We start from the raw sequence: 18,237 nt of genomic DNA on the forward strand, positions 1-18,237 counted from the left end.
CCTCATTGGTTATCTACCAAAAACAAATTAGAGCAGTTCGCTTAGGTTATTGGATGTTTTAGAGACACGCTTTTCAAAAGGGTTATCAGACTCAATTAGTCACCTTAGACACTTGAAAACACTTAACCTTGATAGTTGTGTTTTTATGGGGTCAATCCCTTCAGCACTTGGAAACCTCACAAAAATCACCTTCTTGGATGTCTCAGGCAACATGTTCCAAGGGCAAATTCCTGATTTTTTGGGAACTTAAACGATTTAAGTTTCATGGATTTTTCCTCTAACAATTTCAGCGGTGTCTTCCCACCATCAGCATTTAACCTCACCAGCCTTACCTTCATGGACTTCTCTTCCAATTTCCTTCAAGGTACCCTTCCCAACAACATAAGTGGACTTTCGTATCTACGAGAACTCGACTTAAGTGCAAACTTGCTTAGTGGCAGAGTACCAGGTTGGTTGTTCAGTCTACCTTCTTTGGAGTATCTAAATCTCAGCTTTAACAAACTTACTGGTCCCATTGACCCAATCCAAGAGCCTAATCTGGTCCAACAAGTCTATTTATATAAGAATGAAATACAGGGAACGATTCCAAGTTCTTTCTTTGAACTCATCAACCTTACTTCTCTTGACCTTTCATCTAATAACTTGAGCGGAAATATCAAGTCATGCATGCTTGTGAAGCTTAGGAATCTATGGTCGCTTGATCTTTCATTTAACAACTTACTATCATTAACTAGGTGTAGTAATGATGTAAATTCTACCCTACCCATGATAATTGACTTCCATTTCTCTTCTTGCAACATGCAACGTTTCCCAAGCTTCTTGAATGCATCCAAGCAGTTGAAAGTTTTAGATCTTTCTAATAACCAAATTCATGGTTCTATTACAAAATGGAAAGCCGAAGGATGGGAGGGCTTGGACATTTTGAACCTTTCTATAAACTTCTTGACTACCGTACAGCAAATTCCAGGGAAGCATCTGTCTATTCTGGACCTTCACTCCAATTCACTTCAAGGACTACTTCCAACTCCACCACAGGAATTGTATTATTTCTTAATCTCAAACTATGAGTTGGATGGAGAAATCCCTTCGAAGATTTGCAATTTGAGTTTTCTTTCTGTACTTGACTTGTCTAAGAACAAGTTGGGTGGAACTATTCCAGATTGTCTTGGGACTTTTAGCGACCAGCTCTTAGTGGTTAAATTGAGAACAGTTAATCTCAATGGTAACCAACTTGAAGGATCAATTCCACAGTCATTAACTAGCTGCCAGGGTTTAGAAGTTTTAGATTTGGGCAACAACAACATAAATGATACATTTCCTTATTGGTTAGGTACGCTTCCACATCTGCAAGTTCTTGTCCCTCGATCTAATAGATTCCACGGTGACATACAAAATTTCAATGGAACATTTTCCTTCAGCAGCCTTCGAATGATTGATCTCTCTCGAAATGAGTTCACTGGTCACATCCCACCTGAGCTATTTGAAAATTTAAAATCAATGAAAGATATTCCTGTAGACAAAGGTGGTCCAAAGTACATGGGAGAAGATTATTATCATGACTCTGTAATTATGACATTGAAAGGGTTGGATTTCAAACTTGAGAGAATTTTAACTTCACAGTAATTGATTTTTCAAGCAACCATTTCAAGGGGTCAATTCCTGATGTGATCCGGCTCGGTTGATTGAGTCGATTCACTTGATTGCCCGATCGTCAACGAGAAGTTCGTTCGAAATTGTTTTAAGATGAAGATTGTTTTCAGTTTAAGCGGAAGACTTTTAAAAGGGTTCAAAAGATAGGCTAAATTCGGATATTTTGTAGGTTCGGTTTAATAAAAAAAAATAAAGTTTATATTTAATAAATAGGATGGAGATGAAAAAAATGAACTTAAGTATTAAGAACGATTCAATACTATGTAAAGTATTGCCCCGAGTCTTATATTGCTTAAGGTGAATTTTGATGAAGGATAGAAGCGGACCTTGACCCGTTACCTATATGGAGGTAAGAACCAAAGGTATAGGAAGATGGTTGAACGCCACACCGATTCGGTGATAAGTTCAATGGAGTTCGGATTGACACCACTAGCAAGCTAGATAAGTCACTTCGAGACTCGAACGAAAGAAGAGAGGAGGTAACCTCACAAGAACAAAAGTTCTATTAAGTTTAATTGATCAAATTCTGTAACCTTTTACAATAAACAAGTAAGCTATTTATAAGCCTAAAATGCCTATTGATATTCGGCATCTATGTTGTTCACACTAACTTAAATTCTGTTCACACAGGTATTTAACATGTTCACACAAATAGCATTAAAATCCAGTTCATGCTTGAAGATGGTACATGAATTGGCCGAACCATCATGATGCTTCACTTGATGCATTCATGCATCCTTAGCCTTGAAGAATCTCCATAATTCCATGAATGTGCAGCTCTTTAATGATCCTACATCTCCCTTGGCTGAATGAGGCATTAATGTGCCTAAATACTTGAATGGTCATCTTGAAAATGCATGAATCATGCATGAAACGTCCCATGTATTTTCCCCCCATAAATATGATCCATGAATCTTCAAATACATGAACTTTTAGCAACTCCCTCTTGCATGAACGTCCCAAATGCATGTGCTCCTTTAAATGCCATCCATTGAACCTCAATTGTGCATGCACACTCCCATACATTGAACCTATCATGCATGAACCTTGTTTAATTACTCTCCAAATTCAGCTCACCTACAAAAACACATGAACCAAAATTAAATCACATAAAATTTAGCTGAACAAACATTAATATAATTTAGACACACTTTTGATCATTTGAATGAACTTTGTTCAAAGAGTGAGTTTTCTCCTCTCTAAATTCGTACGAGTTTCGATCTGACTTATCTAGCGTGCTAGTGGCGTCTATCGTTCTCTTTTGAACTTATCACCTTGCTTTGGTGTGGCGTTCAACCTTCTACAATTCCGCAATCCCACCTTGACCGAATAGAAATCGGGGTGACACTTTTAGTGTTGAATCGTTTCTGGTGTTTAAGCTCATTTATCCATTCCACCGACTATCCTAGATTTTACCCAACTATAATATCTTTTTACAAAACCGAGCCTTCATTTATCAACTTCCATTTTTCTTATTTTTATCCTTAAATCGAGCTACTACCCTTATAAATTTACCATCACCATAGCCAACCTTTAAAACCATTTGAAAGCTTCCGCATCTTTAGCCTTATTTCATCCTATTTCCGTTAACTCAACTATTCCTCGTCGACGATCGGGCAATCAAGTGAATCGACTCAATTAATCCGGGCCGGATCACATCATTTGGAATGATGTGATCCGGCCCAGGTTAATCGAGTCGTTTCACAAAGTTGCCCGATCGTCTACGAGGAGTAGTTGGAGTTGTCAAAATTGGGTGATTTAGGCTAAGGGTTGCGGAAGCTTTGAGAGGGTTTAGATGAGTGGTTTGGTGTTGATAAATTCGGTTTAGAATAGAAACAAGGTAGGTTAGAAAAAGGTAATTGATGGAGATGGAAAAATAAAACTTAAACGTCAAGAATGTTCAATACTAAAAAGTATTGCCCGAGTCTTATATTGCTTAAGGTGAATTTTGATGAAGGATAGAAGCGGACCTTGACCCGTTACCTATATGGAGGTAAGAACCAAAGGTATAGGAAGATGGTTGAACGCCACACCAATTCGGTGATAAGTTCAATGGAGTTCGGATTGACACCACTAGCAAGCTAGATAAGTCACTTCGAGACTCGAACGAAAGAAGAGAGGAGGTAACCTCACAAGAACAAAAGTTCTATTAAGTTTAATTGATCAAATTCTGTAACCTTTTACAATAAACAAGTAAGCTATTTATAAGCCTAAAATGCCTATTGATATTCGGCATCTATGTTGTTCACACTAACTTAAATTCTGTTCACACAGGTATTTAACATGTTCACACAAATAGCATTAAAATCCAGTTCATGCTTGAAGATGGTACATGAATTGGCCGAACCATCATGATGCTTCACTTGATGCATTCATGCATCCTTAGCCTTGAAGAATCTCCATAATTCCATGAATGTGCAGCTCTTTAATGATCCTACATCTCCCTTGGCTGAATGAGGCATTAATGTGCCTAAAATACTTGAATGGTCATCTTGAAAATGCATGAATCATGCATGAAACGTCCCATGTATTTTCCCCCCATAAATATGATCCATGAATCTTCAAATACATGAACTTTTAGCAACTCCCTCTTGCATGAACGTCCCAAATGCATGTGCTCCTTTAAATGCCATCCATTGAACCTCAATTGTGCATGCACACTCCCATACATTGAACCTATCATGCATGAACCTTGTTTAATTACTCTCCAAATTCAGCTCACCTACAAAAACACATGAACCAAAATTAAATCACATAAAATTTAGCTGAACAAACATTAATATAATTTAGACACACTAATTAAACATAAATTAAATTAGACAAATTTAATAAAGTCTTAACAAGACATATTAAATTCGGCCAAGACACATTTAAAACATGTAATAAGTCAAAACATAATTATGAGCTGTAGTAATTTAAGCTAAATTAATAAATTACTTAATTTATTCAGACATTAAAATAAATGAGTTGAAATAAACTTAAGCCAAGCTCAAACGAGCTAAAGTAAGCTAAATTAAGCTCATGTGAGCTAAATCGAGCTGGGAAAAACTAAGATTGAGCTTGTTGAGCTGAGATTGAGCTTCATCTTGCACTTGGGGCCCTCGTGTTTAGGCCAATCATGATAGCAACGAGTGGTGCCACAACATGATGCGATTGAGATCACATCAATTCCTAAATAAGTTGGAGAACTTAACTCACTCATAGTGCTCAACTTCTCGCACAATAGCTTAGCAGGTAATTTCCCACCATCACTTGGAAAAATGGCAGCACTTGAATCATTGGATCTCTCATCAAACAAGCTTCAAGGAAGGATCCCAGTGCAGTTAACTGACTTGACATTTCTTGGAGCATTGAATCTTTCTCATAACAATCTTGAGGGGCAGATACCGTTAGCTAATCATTTTGATACTTTTTCAAACGATTCCTTCGGTGGCAACCCCAGACTATGTGGATTTCCATTGTCAAAGAAATGTGGCAACAATCAGGAACCAGAATCACCTCCATCAACAGTTGCAGACGAATCTGAAACAAGACTTGTTTGGAAAATTGCAGCAATGGGTTATGGAAGTGGACTAGTGCTTGGATTGAGTATGGGATACATAGTTTTCACAACTGGGAGACCCCATTGGCTAGTGAAGATGATCAAGCGAAACCCAAAAAAGAGAAGAAGGATCCATCGAAATGGAAGTAGAAAGAATTAGTAGTGGATGATATAGGGTTTGTTTCCAGCATCTTTTCCATAATATTTTCCGTGTATTCTTGTTACAAGCCAAGTTTCATGCATGATTTTCAATAAAAGTTTAAACATGTCTTGTTTGTCCACAGTACCATAAAATTGGTATTTTAATTATTACAGGTAATAGAAATATCCATTGCAAAGCCATAGCTCTCGATTATAGCTTGGGGGAAGTTACAAAATTTTTGTTGGTACGGAAACCAAATTTTAATTTATAATAGTTTCTATTTTTATAATTTTGAAAGGATTAAATTATAGTTTTATAATTGTAAGAGAGTCAAAGTACAATGTTACCTTTATTAATTTTAAAGGGTCTAAATAGTAATTTTCTATTTTAGGGGAGACTGGAGCCCTTCACTACACCAGAACAGGCTTTTAGCGGCATATTTTGTGGTGTTTGGATTACAAACGCCGCTAAAAATCAAGCATTAGCGGCGCAAAGAATACAACGCCGCTAAAGATCTAGCATTAGCGGCGCTTCTTTTAAAACGCCACAAAAAGCCGGACGAACAGTGGCATTTCCCGAACAAACACCGTAAAAGAACATCATTAGCGGCATTTACCACACAGCGCCGCAAAATCTCAAGACCAACACGCAGCATTCTGGTATTGATGTATATTAGAATTAGTGGCGCTTACGAACAAACGCTGGTAATGCATAGTATTAGCGGCGCTTAGCGGAAGTGCCGCAAAAGATGTTAACCAAAACGCAGAGTTTGGTCTTGATGTATATTACAAGTAGTGGCGCTTATAAAGAAAACGCCGCTAATGTATAGTATTAGCGGCGCTGAGTGTTAAACACCGCAAAACATCTTAACCAAAACGTAGCGTTTTGGTCTTGATGTATACTATAATTAGTGGCGTTTAAGGAAAACGCCACTAAAGCATAGTAATAGCAGCATTTGGTGGTAAGCGCCTCAAAATATCTTAACCAAAACGCGGAGTTTGGTCTTGAGGTATATTAGAATTAGTGGCGCTTATTGGAAAACGCCGCTAAACTATAGTAGTAGTGGCGTTTGTGGAAAGCGCCGCAAAGTATCCTAACCAAAACGCAGAGTTTGGCCTTGACGTATATTAAAGTTAGTGGCGCTTATTTCAAAACGCTGCTAATGCTTACTATTTGCGGCGCTTTGTGGTAAGCGCCACCAAAAGGTATTAACGAAAATACAGCGTTTAGTTCTTGATGTATACTGGAATTAGTGGCGCACACAGGAAAACGCTGCTGAAACATAGTATTAGCGGCACTTTTCCCGAAACGCCACAAAAAACCTAAGCCAGACGGCATCGTTTTCGGAACTTTTTAGTGCTTTAGCGGCGTTTTTCCTAAAAGCGCCACAAAATCATTTTATATGTTTTTTATATTTAATTTGTTTATTTATATTAATTAAAATTCAATTTATTTTTAATTGTATATTTGTTAAAAAAGGAAAAATTGAAATAGTATTATTTAAAATAATTTTAAAAAATTTTAGGTACATGACTGATTGATTTGTAATTTATATATTAAATAATTTCATATACAATTGTTAAAGATACGATATCGATAGTATTAATTTTAAAATATTTAATTATTTATCATTATAGTTTAGGGTTTAATATATATGCGGTTTGGGGTATACGGTTAATTTAGGATTTAAGGTCGGTTTAAGAGTAACAATTTTAACGTTTATATAGATTATGGATTCGGTGTCAGGTTAGGCTTTAGGGTTTATATTAATTAGTGTGTTTTAATTTTTAAAAAATATGGTTTAAGGGTTAGGGGTTAGGGGTTAGGGATTTGGGTTAGGATTTAGGGTTTTGATTAATTAATATTTTTTAATTTATGTATTAAATAAGGTTTAGGTTTAGTAGTTAAGGCCGGGGTTAGTGGTTTGGGTTAAGGGTTAGAAGATAAGAGTTAGTGATTTAGGGTTTAAAGATTCGGGGTCAGGTTAGGCCTATTGGGAACTTTAGTGGCACTGCAAAATTTTTATTTTATTTAAGGGTTTACGTTATAGAATATATGATTTAATGTCCATGGTTTAGAGTTTTAGGGATTACAGTTTAATGTTTATTATTTTGGGTTAATAGTTTATGTGTTAGAGTTTGTGTTTAGGGTTTAAGGATACTGTTTAAAAATTGAAGAACATTTAGATTTTACTAAAGATTCATGCAATTTAATATATGAATATAAAATATATGTTTTATACTACAGTAACATTGGCCACACAAGTACCCTAAAATATGGTTTAGGAATATTACGGTTTGGGACTTTTGGTTTTGACTTTTAGTGTTTGGGGTTTTGGGGTTTGGGGTTTGGTTTTTGAGGTTTAAGATTTAGAAATTATAATTTAAGCAGGTTTAAAACGCGAATTTATTTTTTTAAAATGTATTACTCTCTCATTTTTTTATTATTATTTTTTCCATTTTATAACTTTGGTTTTAATTTTGGATCAATTTAACTTCAATCTTGGATGACACTATTTTGACAACTCACGTGCTAGTATATTTGTATTCTATTCTTAGCGTATATATAATTTAAAATAAATTATAAATATTTTTAAATTTTGTAGAAATTTTGAAAATTTTTTTGCAATGAAAAGCGTTAGAGGCGTTTATCTCAAAACACCAGAAAGAGTATTTTAACGTTAAGTAAAACTGCGTCATTTCTTGTCACTGGGAAGGGGAACGGCACCGTTCTGTTCTTCTCTATTCGCGGCGCTTTAAAAAAACGCTGCAAAGTTGTATTAGGAGTTAATGAAACTGCGCCGTTTTACGTTGCTATTAGTGGCGCTTTCCATGAAACACTGCAAAATTGTAATTATGTTTATTGAAATGTTGTCGTTTTTGTCTATGGTATTAGTGGCATTTTTTGAAAACGCCACAACATTGGGTAAACTGTTAGGGAAACGGCTTCGTTTTGACTTATAGTTAGTGGCGCTTTACTTCAAACGCCGCAAAATTGTTCTAACATTTGTTGAAACGTTGCCGTTTTGTAAATGTTATTAGTGGCGTTTTCGAGGTAAGTGTTGATGGAGCGACTGCGTTTTGACTTATAGTTAGTGGCGCTTAGTTTAAAACGCCGCAAAGTTTTGACTTATAGTTTGTGGTGCTTTGCTTAAAACGCCGCAAAAATGTTTTAACATTTATTGATACGATGCCGTTTATCTATATTATTAGTGGTGTTTATTGGGAAACGCCACATGTTTCAGCTGTTTATTGATGAAACGACCGCGTTTAAATTAAATTTAGTGGCGCTTTAATGTAAACGCCGCAAATGGTTATTTTTTAGATGAGAACGGCGTCGTATTTTTTCCATCCGTCTGACCAAATATTACACCCGATTCTCCATCACTTATCCCCCAAATACTCATTCTCCCCCAAATCCCTAAAATTTCCCCTAATCCCTAACAGCCCCCCAAACCCGACCACCTGCTACTCTGCCGTCTCCTGTGCTGCATCACTCCGTCTGTCTATTTCCTGCGCCACAACCATCGGTAAGTTCGAGTACTTCGTTCTTTTTCTTCATGCATTAATGATCTCTGTTGCTTCTTCATTACTATTGTTTTGACTCCTTTATTTCAGCTACCCACGCTTTCAATCTTCCAACTTTCCCAGAAGCTCCAAGGCTGAAACCGAGGAGAAGACGCTACAATTACTAATTTGGGATTCCATCTTCAGTTTTGGCCAATACCCTTTCCAAGGTATAAAGCTCTCGGTATTAATTTCATCATTTAAAACTAGTGGCTTTGGGTCCTTAAAACTGATATGGGTTACTTTTATTCAACTCGTTGATGCTCAAAAATTGGTCCTTTATGAGTAAATTAGTCGATGATTTTGATTAGTTTGATAGTGGGTACCATACCACGTGTTTCTTTTATGTGAAACACTGCTTTCTCATAACATATTTGGAACTGGTAGACTGTTGTTTGCCTTTAGTCTGCTATATATATATGGCGTGGAAAAGTTATTGGCATTTGTTATATCTAATGAATTTGTTTTAAAAACTTTTCAATGGGAAACTTTTTTGTTAAAGAAAAGCCATTCTTGTGTTTGATTATAATGAATATATATAGGCTTCCTTTTATCATTTCTGATTTGGTTTGATTTTGTTGTAACTTGTTATAACCAAACTGAAATCCGAATTCAATTGCTATAGGTGCCTAACTGTTATTTTGCAGTAATGGATTTAGAGTTGTTTTATTTTTTTCCTATTTATTTGGTACTAATTTACTTATGTTTTCCTTTTTTTTTTGCAGTATTTATTTCAATTTTAAATTTATTTTGCATGCATTCCAATTTTAGATGAAGTGGTTGTAGGTTTGAAATCAAAGTCAATATTTACTTTCATATTTCTTTCATGCCATTCCCATCAATCATTTCAGCACTAGGCATGAATTCAAAAGTGTTCAGGTATCCTGCAAATGGCATTGTTGATAAGGATGCAAAATTTGTTTTCTTCAATATATAGCCTTGATTTTTCTCATGTATAGTTGTTAGTTGTTACGGGTAAAATTTATATAATTTTATTTAATTTTATAATTATTCGAATATATATTCATAATTATACTGTATTTATAATTATCGATTTTCAATTTTATCGATTTACAATTTTATTTCAATTAATAAATGTTTAATAATCTATGATTATTCAATAAATTGATCGATTAATTGATTGAATGTCAATGAATTATCAATTTTGGTTAGTTAATTGATTGAATGTTTAATAAATTGATTATATAATGAATTCTCAATAAATTATTACTTGATTGCATGTTTAATATAAATAACTTATTAATATATATTTTAAAGTTAATATATAATTTCAATATTTATTATATTTTTAAATATATTTTTACAATTTAATTTAACTTATTAATAATATATATTGTTAAGTAATAATTTTTTAAAATTGACATCTTACATTACTTAAATATATATTTTTAAGTATATTCTACATGACTTACATTACTTACTAAAACATATTTTTTACTAAAATTTACTATAGTATATTACTTGAATATATTACTTAAATAATTTACTATTGTAATTATTTTGGTTTATAGTATTTACTAATTACGTACTAAAAATTTCATAACGTAGGATCGTGAACAAGTTGGAAAAAGCAGCAAGCAGAAACAAAAATTCAATCACACAGCCGGGTCGAGAAGTTTTGCATGTGTAGCTGAGGCGGAGGTATTTTTAATTTTTTAATATTGTCAAATATGTATAACTTTCCATTAAATAATATTTTTACTACTATATTGTAGGAACTGTCGTCCGGTCAAAAAGTTGGACGCCTTCAACTTTTTGAGATTACACAGGAAGAAAGATGGATCTCCCATGACTCCTGAAGCTGATGAAATAATGGTACGTTTACTTAATACGATTTGACTTGTTTTAGTTATTTATAGTGTTTATTTTCTAATGGTTTAATTCATTGATCTTGTTTTAGTTATTTATAGTGTTTATTTTCTAATGGTTTAATTAATTGATTGTAATGCGACTATTGTTATGTTGCATATGTTTTTTAATATATATTGCGTTCCTAACTATGTGATTTATTTATTAGGAAAAACTAAAGGACAAAAAGGCAGAGTACGAAGCGATTGCTTCTAGTGATAGTTCTGTTCATCTTGAAGACATTGATAACCAGATTATTACTGAAGTTTTGGGTCCAGAAAAGTATGGTCGGGTTCGATTTCAAGGATCTTTTATTAGCCCAACCCAATATTTTGGATCCAGCTCGCACCAATACATGGCTTCGGGGAGTCAGGCTCAAGCTGAAGTTCAGAGGTTAAAAGACCAGATGGCTCAGATGCAAGCGACCACAGTTGAGGTTCAAAGGAAATATGAAGAACTCCAGCTACAAATTAAAGCAAAGGCGGCAGCGAGGGAAGCAGAGGCTGCAGCGAGAGAAGTAGAGCAGAGCAAAAAGTACGACGAACTCCAGCAATAGCTTCAGACTATGATGAAGATGTTTCAGTCGCAACTTCCGCCGTCATAGTGTATTGCATAAATATTTTTATCATTTTAACATTTAACATTTTTGCAAAAATAATATGAATTCACTTTTATTTATTGATATTAATATTATTTTATTCGTTTAATTTGAAATATTATATAAATTTATTGCTTTTGGCTGGTTTAGATCTGGTTGCTTTTGATTTGTTCCTACAGCAGGACTGAAAAAATTAAAAATTTAATATAAAAAATCCTAAAAATAGTGGCGTTTTTGTATAAAAGCGCCGCTAAAGATAATGTTCTTTAGCGGGCTTAGAAAAAAACGCCGCTAAAGACCATGCTCTTCAGCGGCGCTTAGAAAGAAACGCCGCTAAAGACCATGTTCTTTAGCGGCCCTTAGAAAATAAATGCCCCGAAAGACCATGTTCTTTAGTGGCGCTTAGTAAAAAACGCCGCTAAAGACCATGTTCTTTAGCGACGCTTAGAAATAAACGCCGCTAAAGACCATGTTCTTTAGAGGCGTTTCTTTCTAAGCGCCGCTAAAGAACATGGTCTTTAGCGACGTTTTTGTTTGTAAACGCTGCAAACGTTTGCAACGTTTTCGTTAGATGCCTTTTTTGCGACGCTTGTGGAAGCGCCGCAAATACCTTTAGTGGCGTTAAAAAGCGCCGCTAAAGGCCTAAAAAAAGGCCGCTAATGACCTGTTTTAGTGTAGTGCTTGCTAGCCCCCTAGATTCGCCTCTAGATTATAGTAATATAAAAAATCACTATTTTTCTTTTGAATGATTAATTTCTATTGGGGATCGACCTGATTAAGTAACAAACAAGTAAAAATAGCGGAAGAAGTTGAGCACACAAATTTAACGCGGAAAAATCCCTCAAAAAAGAATAAAAAATCACGGGTAAAGATAATTTTACTATAATGACAAAAGACTGAATAATACAAAAGATGAAGACAAAAACTAACCCCAAAACTCAAAAACAAAGAACCCTCGAAACGTAAACACAAAATTCTCCAAAAGTTTTATAGGCTAAATTTGCAGGTGAAATAAATTATACAAATAAATGCTCAATATATTATACTAATAAATACTAAATCTTTTACAAAGAAAATATATTTTGTTTAACTTGACTTGCAAGCAATCTCTTATTTAACAAGAATTTGGGTCACACAACTCTAACAAATTCTTTAACTGGGATTGAATTCCCGATCAGTTGGTTAAGGGATGAGGTGATCAGTAACCACAATATCACATCTCATAGTTAAAATGAAAATAAATTTAAACAAAAATTCGACGATAAATTTAATCAATATCATATAAACCAAAACCTGAATAACCTTAATAGTTCAATGGGTTGAATATAACCTATGATAACAAATTGCTAGTTTCAAACAAACCCAACGTCCATTTTTATATTAATAAAGTAGTGGCTTGTAACATTTATTTTTATTTGTACAGTAATTATTAATTAATATCTCACAAGGATGGATTATGATTACTACATGGATACCAATTATTTTAGACACAAAATAAAAGTTCGAATCGAATGATGCATTTACATGAAAATTCAACCATAAATTTACTTAGTATCATGCGCAAAAGAATACAAGACGAAATAGGACCGAAATCAAACTCCGATCTACTTCTGTTTGTATTATTTCATATTAGTTTTTAATATATTTTATATAAAAATTAATATTTTATTTTTAAATTAGTAAAAACTAAAATATATATATATAATAATAGGGTTTTTTTTAATCCAATCAAATGATGGTTCTAAACTGGTGGAATTTGATCTAAATAATTTTATTTTTATGCAATGTTTTTGGAATTGGATCGATGTGTGACACTCCTTACTTAGGATGAACTTGTAGCTTATGAGCAAAGGATGTAACATTTGAACACTAACACTATTTAACACGAAAATTAATTTTAAAACTTTATTTTAAACATAATTAGACTCATTTGAAGCTAATTAATTCATTGCTAAGCTTCTGTTAAAGTTTGGTTACAGATAGAAATCATTTCGGGCTTCATCAAGTCAAGATAGAGTAAATAGGGTCAATGTCGCGACATTAGGAAATGGGTGTCACGACACTGAAAGCAGTATTCTCAATATCGTAACACTAAGGGCCAGTTTAGCATTGCTTCTAAGAAGCACTTTTGCGACAAAAAAACACTTTTTAGATAAAAGCATTGCTTTTAGGACAAAAAAAATGTTTTGCAAAAGCATTTTTTTAGCCAAAAGTAGAAGTAAAAAATTTTAGCTTTTGCTCAAAAATGATTTTTGGCCCAAAAAAATGTTTTGGCATGTTTTGTGTAGGAAAAATGTTGTAAAAATTACAGCAAATGGTAAGATTGGAAAGTTGGCATGAAATAGGTACCAAGCTCGTAACACCCTTCGCTCGGTCCAATCGTTGGACCCGGATTACGGAATGCTACCACAGTTATTGGAGCAAACCACATACAATTCATAGCAATTAATTCATTCCATTACTGATTTATGACATAATTCCATGCATAATATGTTATACAATCAAAACCAGACCTCAATCGAGCTGATGAAAGCTCTTAAGTTGTCTGAGCTTGAAGAAGGATCAAACTACAAACTTTTCAAAGTACAAGCATAAATATTGACCACCTATAAACGAGTTATCGTTTATAGTAAAATATAACACCAAAAATATAAGAGATTAAGACAATAGTGTCCGCAAGTGCACGTGTCAAATTGTAATATAGTTTAGTATAACGAAATACTTTAGAAGTATTTCGATGGTCGTACCCAAGGGAGGATGAAATAAATTATGAATTTTTTTTACAATAACAAGTCTAAATAGTGCTAATTAATTTCTATATTACGATGAACCATAAAATAGATTAAGAAGATACAAATAAATAATGAAAATAAATCAATGCGAAAAATAAACAAATGATAAAAATCTATAAACCAATCAGGAAGATTAACTCACTTCAAGATTTGCAACTAACTTCGGATTAAGGTTTTAGGGTGGATTAGCTACCGATTAACCAATTATTACCCCTCGTCCTCAAATTAACTAATCAATTGGTTGATAATCACTTATCTACCAACCTCACTTTCTCAACCAAGATAAATTACGATTTACTTAGTTCGACTTATCTCCCGACTTCGTCTAGCCTATGATAACTTCCTAGGGTTGTCAATCCTAGTGGTTTAAGCATACGCAAATCATACTAACTAATCCCTCTTGGGAAACCCTAATTCCTCCGTTAATTACATCCCATCCACTCGTTAATCTCCCCTAAGGGATTTAGCCACTCATGTTATTCATAATTTCAATTCCAATTGAATAAATCATGTAAAGAACACAATCGATTTGGAAGAGAAAAGAGATTTGAATAATCGTGGATTTGAATATCCAATGGGGAACAGAGTAGTAAATCACTTGATTGGAAAAAAGGAATAAATCGAATGCAAAGAATAAGTAAACTTAAATACTTTGATAATATAAATAAATTCTTGAATCAAAACTGATTTCAAGAGGAAAAACAAAAGAGTTATGAAAAGCCGAAAGAAAACTAATCTAAATCGACAACTAAACTACTAGTGTTTTTTAAGGCGTCTTGGATGACTTAGTTATATCAAACCCCTAATGTCTTATTTATAAAAGTGTTGGTAGCTTAAATTAGGCCTATGGCACATCCTAGGTCTTTATGTTTGATTACGCGAACAAAAATAACCCGAATTACTTGGGCAATATGTCGACCTATGTTGCCCCACATCCATTGTGTGGCGCGACACGACACCCAATTCCAGCCTTAGGATGTTCGTTTTGTGCCTTGACGTCTCGGGAAGCTTCTACATCACTCGACCATTGCTTCCACGTCAATTGGGCATTTATATCTTCATCATACATACTCAATTAAACATATTAGCAAAACCTAGGGCTCATGTCAACCATTGGGTCACAACACTCATAAAATATGTTAAAAACACTTATTTTATTAATATTTATTCCTAAGGCCTAAATACCAAAAACATAATATAAAATCCTAAATTGCATAGAAAACATTAGCTTAGACGTTACGGTCGGATTATGAAGGTACATTATTATGTAAAAAACATCATCGAAGGGTTACATAAAAACTTAATTTATCTCCAAAGTATAAAGTTATTTACTTTATTAAGAATGTAGGTAGTTAGAATACTGTGTAAAAACATTTTGACGAAAATCTTATTTATTAATTTAATTGAAACAAAATCGTAGCTTAACCAATAGAGTTATAAAATATTATACTGAAATTTGAAAACTTTGCAATACAAACCCTTAACTTATAAACTATAATGTCTTGCCGTTTTGATTAACATTTTGGTTTTAAACAGTATGATTACTGAACAATTATCAAATCCAAAGTTAAAGTCCCTGTCGAAACCACTTTTTGAAAACAAAAAAGTTTAGTTGTCGACTTAAAAAAACGAAAATGGGAGTCGCCACCTACCTTTATTTGAGGTGTGATCGGCTCACCTTGAAAATGATTTTGGTCTGCGAAATTTGAGAAAATAGGTTCGGGAGTCGATTACGGCGATGAAGGGTCAGCACTCTCGTAACGCCCAAAATTGGTACCGAATTGATTGTTTAATGTCTTAGTATCGTTCAAAATTAAGTTTGTCTTTTGATTTTTAAAAGTCAAGCATTAAAATTTGAAAAGGATATTCAGTTTTTTTTGGGTCGAATGAAAAATCAAAACCTAGTAAGTTAGGGTTCAATTTTCCAAAAATCCTAAATACCGAATATTGCATTTATTTTTTAAAAATCCTTAATTCGAGATAGCAGAATGTCATATCCAGTGAGTTAGGATCCAACATCTTGAAATCCTGAAGAACTTTTATTTAAAATTGTACGGTTTTATTGAAAAAGAAATACTTAGCTATCTAAATTCGACGAAAAGAATCGAAGCCCAGTAAGTTAGGGCATGACCATCTCGAGAATCGTGAACACCAAGCATTTTGAAAATTTTCGGAATAAAATGATTTAAGTACTTACATGATATTAAGCGTAATCTTTTGCACGAATAAACAACGATTGAATAAAAATGTACTACACGAAATGATTGTTCGTAAGCTAAAACATATACTAATGAATGTCAAACAATCAATAAATATATCTATAAAAGTTTTAAAATAAACAATATATCTATAAATATTAAGAATATATTATAAATAAAATCATAACAATGTGTACCAACTATGTTAGACTCGTATATATATAATAATACATTATGAAATTAAATAATGATATATGGGAAACTTAAAATAATACTACGTAGTAAAATAAAATAATGTATATAAAAACGGGTAGGTAAATTGAAAAAAAAAGAAAAGGAAAAAAATTAAAAAAATAATAATAATGGTAGTAGTGATAATGATAAACTAATATTAAAGTAATTATTTTAGTAGCAAAACTAACAAAACAAATTACTAATTTGGAATTAAAACAGAAATTTAGGGGTAAAACGTGCAATAAAATGAAATGAAAAGGACCGAACTGAAATTCATTTAAAATTAGAGTGACTATCAACGAAATTAAACACACAAGTCCCACGTGGCAATCTAGTCAGATCATTGGAAACGGCATCGTCTTGAACGTTTGTCCCCTCAACTGACAGAAGGACGAAATTGCAAGCAGGATGGAATTATGTGGCAAAAATTAAAAAAAAGGGTTAAACTGAAGTAAATCAAAAAGCAGAAGAACCAAACACGCAAATAAGCCATTGAAACAAAACACGCGGATCCTCCTCGGGTCAAATCGGATCATCGGGTCTGAGCTTCCAAACGGCGTCATTTTTAAGGCTACTGAAGCATGCTTAAAACGGTGTCATTTCTTTCACAATATATAAGCTAAACTAAAACCTAAACTAATAGCCTCCTATCATTTTTCTATAAAAAACTGAAGAACCCTAATAGTCCTCAGCGCCGCTCAACCAACCAACGTTTGGAGGCCCCGATTCCGTACCTGCCTCCTATTGCGACGGAGGGAGTAAAAGATCAACCACGAGGTACGCTCTTTGCTTTCTAATCTTCTATTATTGTATTGAATAAGGAACAAAAGAGCCAATAACAGAAAAGGAAGAAATGAAGAAAAAAAATCTTTTCACCTCTTAATTTTTCTGAATATTTAGTTTTTTTTTTGTATTCAATCTCTGTGAATCCGTGTGTAACCGATTACAAAAGTTTCGCCTTTTGTTTTATATGCCGAAAAAATGAAAAAAATCAAAAATGAAAATACAATTTTTTGTTTTCTACTGTGTTGTTTGCTCTGTTTATAGGTACGGCGTACAGAGGGTGGACGTGGCATGTACGGAGGAGCGCATGAGGCCGAGGGAAAGCCCTGGTGGCTACGGCGCTAGAGGCTTGCCATTGTCTCTAGGGTTTCTGGTTCCTTTTCTGTTTTGGGCTGTATGATAGTTGGCCTAGATGTAGTTGGGTTTAGGTTTGGGCTAGGGTAATAGGGTTTAGTTTACTGGGCTGTGCTGATTTTGGGTTTGTAAAAATTGGACATTGTTTATTGTTTTGGTTTTTATTTTTTGTTTATTTAATCTGCATGGGCCCGGGCTAAAATTGGGCCTTATAGCTGCCCATCTTTGCTTGTTGTCGTGTAACAAGAACGGAGCGAAGACTAAAAAAAGGTCAATTTTGCCTGGTCGTATTGGACCTCAGTGCTCTTCTTCTTCAAATAGCCTCATTCCATCCTACTGCATCTTCAGAGGTATAGGAATTGGTGCCTTGATCTACTCCACCGTAACGTTGGGGAGATAGGATTTGGAACTTGTAACTTTAATTTGCTTAACTGTGATGTCGGGGAAGCAAGATTCGCCATTGTAGCTTTAATCTGTTCCCCTACACTGTCAGGGAAGTAAGATTTGCTA

At 33.9% G+C, this 18,237-nt stretch overlaps 2 protein-coding genes across 2 annotated transcripts; both read left to right on the top strand.

Moving 5' to 3' along the window:
- The first annotated feature begins 264 nt into the window (after positions 1-264).
- On the top strand, positions 265-1,623 carry LOC121203360 (receptor-like protein 50). The gene has a single exon (XM_041092752.1). The coding sequence runs from the start codon at positions 265-267 to the stop codon at positions 1,621-1,623; it is 1,359 nt and encodes a 452-aa protein (XP_040948686.1).
- A 3,287-nt stretch (positions 1,624-4,910) lies between these two features.
- Positions 4,911-17,773, top strand: LOC107895687 (receptor-like protein 9DC3). Its single transcript, XM_041092753.1, has 2 exons — positions 4,911-5,278; positions 17,638-17,773. The coding sequence occupies exons 1-2, from the start codon at positions 4,911-4,913 to the stop codon at positions 17,771-17,773; spliced, it is 504 nt and encodes a 167-aa protein (XP_040948687.1).
- Positions 17,774-18,237: the final 464 nt, after the last annotated feature.

The sequence above is a fragment of the Gossypium hirsutum genome, chromosome D05 (assembly GCF_007990345.1).
Source record: "Gossypium hirsutum isolate 1008001.06 chromosome D05, Gossypium_hirsutum_v2.1, whole genome shotgun sequence".
Classification (NCBI taxonomy): domain Eukaryota; kingdom Viridiplantae; phylum Streptophyta; class Magnoliopsida; order Malvales; family Malvaceae; genus Gossypium; species Gossypium hirsutum.